The following is a 2,280-nucleotide window of genomic DNA, read 5'->3' as shown; positions in this document are numbered from 1 at the left end:
GGACGAGCCGGGCGCCGCCAGACGCCGCGGCGCGGCGCGGCGCGCCTGTTGAGGGAGCTGAGCTGGCGCTTGCGGTAGGTCTTGAGGGCTACGACGGCCCCGCTGGCCCTGTGGCGCGCCCTGTGCAGGGAGCTGGCCTTTCCGCGGTAGAGCTCCTCAAGGAGCTCAAACTCATCCGCATGCCTGGAGTTGCAGTGCGTATGTAGGATACTGATAATGTTTTACGGGGGCGCACGTAATCCTGTGTGCGTGTGTGCGAGCGTGCGTGCGCGCGTGCGTGCGTGCGTGCATGGGTGCGTGCGTGCGCATGCGAGCGAGTGCATGTGCGTGCATGCATATGCATGCATACGGCCATACTGCGCGCGGAGCGTGGTCCGTGGTGCAGGCCAACACATGTGCCTCTGCGCCGTTTGGCGGGCGGGAGGAGGCACAGCTGCCCGTTTGAATACTTCGGGGCCGCCGGTGCGGCGGGACGCACCATCTGACCTCCCCGCCGCGGCCGCCTGCCAGCAGCTGCGGAGGCAGACGCGTGGAGACGCACAGGGTGCGCTCCTGGCCCTCTGTGAGGCGTATGCCGTCGTCGGGGATCCCTGACACACGGGGCAGCTGCGCCAAGGCTGACCCCGGGCGCGGCGCCGCCACCTGGTCCAGCCGCACCACCTGAGGCGCACCAGGCTGCTCCATGCCACCGATGGTCGTCTATGCTGGTGCGGCGGCTGCCATATGTTATTGTAGCGAGCTGCAAGACAGTACCAGGTGCTGCAGTGCTGTGGGGCGGCACGACGCCTCGTGGCATGTGCTGGCGCAGGCGACGCTTCCAAGATTCATTTAACAGTTCCAGCATGCTACAATCATCTTGAACGTGTTCTTCGGGGGAAGGGTCGCGGAAACGGCCTGCTTGCTTCGGAGAGCGAGCCACCGGGATCGGTCAAGCCCGCAGCAGAGCCAAAAGAATCGTGTGTACCGTAGACTATTTCTAAGCATGCAAGCCAGTCGAACGTTCCAACCACAAGCTCGTCCACGAAGACCTGGTCCTGACGTTGACATGGGGGTGTGTCCGGCCGCAGCGTTCGACGACGCAGGGTCGTCGAGGCAGCACCACTCCACTGCAGCAGGACAGCCCCTGCAACCGTGTTGGATGCGCCCAGACCAACTGCACTTGGGGTTTATCAATTGAACCTCGCTCAATGTTTGTGGTCAAGGTCTTCGGTCGCTGGTCCTGGCGGCATGGAACAAGCCGAGCGCGTCGTCCATCACTGGGCAAAAGCAGTCCACACAGTCTATCTTATGTTCTGGGCAGCTCAAACTTACTGCTTGGGGTGCGTATGGTGCAGCAGCTCGGGGAACGGTGTCCTTTGCGCGTTGCAGCTGCAGTGTTGGAATGGGACACGTCAGCAGGCGCCATGGGTCAATGGTGCACTTCAGCTTGAGGGCGAAGTCGCATGCGAAGTTGCTAGCAGTGGTGGCAAGAGCGGTTGCTTGCCATGCAAGCCGCTAGAAGTGTCGCCGGGGCGGTTGGGCCGTCCTGTGTAAAGTGTGACTATTCATGTGGGTGGCGCACCGCGAGCACGGCTTTTCAGCACGCACATCAGTTTGCAGTCATAGCAAAATGCAGTATGGGATTTCTTAACCTTCTGGCATGACGGACTGCCCGTGGCAAGCAGCTCAAGAGGGTGGCGACCGAGCGCACCATCGTTCAGCGCGCACCTGGCGCGCGCGCATCACCCCTGGAAATGCCTGTTGGTTGTGCGCCTGTCGGTTCTCTTGCCGAAGCGTGACTTTGTGACGCCACGCGCTGTGACATGTCAATCGTTGCCTCAGAAGCGTTCTTTTTGTTCACAAGCGACCACCCTTTTGACGTTCACTCAGCCCCGCTCCTCACACGCTCGTCAGCCTCGCACACACCGCGCGTCGGTCGCAAACCGTAAAGCTAGACTATCAGACCTCCTAGCGCTGCTCAGCAGGCCAGCAGGATGCAAGCACAGCAATCCAGGACCGCCGCTCGCCCTGGGGGGCTCGGACACAGTGGTAGCCTTGCGCGACCATGCAGCAGCCGCATAACAAACGCAAGGTCTCGCACACCACTCGTCCCGCGCGCGTTCAACGTTGGTGGCGCGGGCGGTGACGGGATCAGCAGCGTGTCAGGGATCATCAGCAGCGCCGTGGTCGCCGTGGCCGGCTTCATCTTGTTGCAACGCGAGCTTCAAGCACAGGTGCGCGGGCGGGCGGGTTGCTGGCTGGCTGCGCCGCGATGTCGTCCGCCGCGCAGCCCTGACCACT

General features: G+C 62.8%; 1 protein-coding gene across 1 annotated transcript; it reads right to left on the bottom strand.

Moving 5' to 3' along the window:
• Positions 1–478: 478 nt before the first annotated feature.
• On the bottom strand, positions 479–684 carry MNEG_4994 (hypothetical protein; the record flags this gene model as incomplete). The annotated part of the gene is made up of 1 exon (XM_014046534.1): positions 479–684. A coding segment is annotated over one exon (206 nt), but the record flags the coding sequence as incomplete, so codon positions are not given.
• Between the last annotated feature and the right edge of the window lie 1,596 nt (positions 685–2,280).

This window comes from Monoraphidium neglectum, assembly GCF_000611645.1.
Source record: "Monoraphidium neglectum strain SAG 48.87 unplaced genomic scaffold scaffold00722, whole genome shotgun sequence".
Lineage (NCBI taxonomy): Eukaryota > Viridiplantae > Chlorophyta > Chlorophyceae > Sphaeropleales > Selenastraceae > Monoraphidium > Monoraphidium neglectum.
Note: the sequence above shows the minus strand (reverse complement) of the source record. Positions and strands in the feature narration are given on the sequence as shown.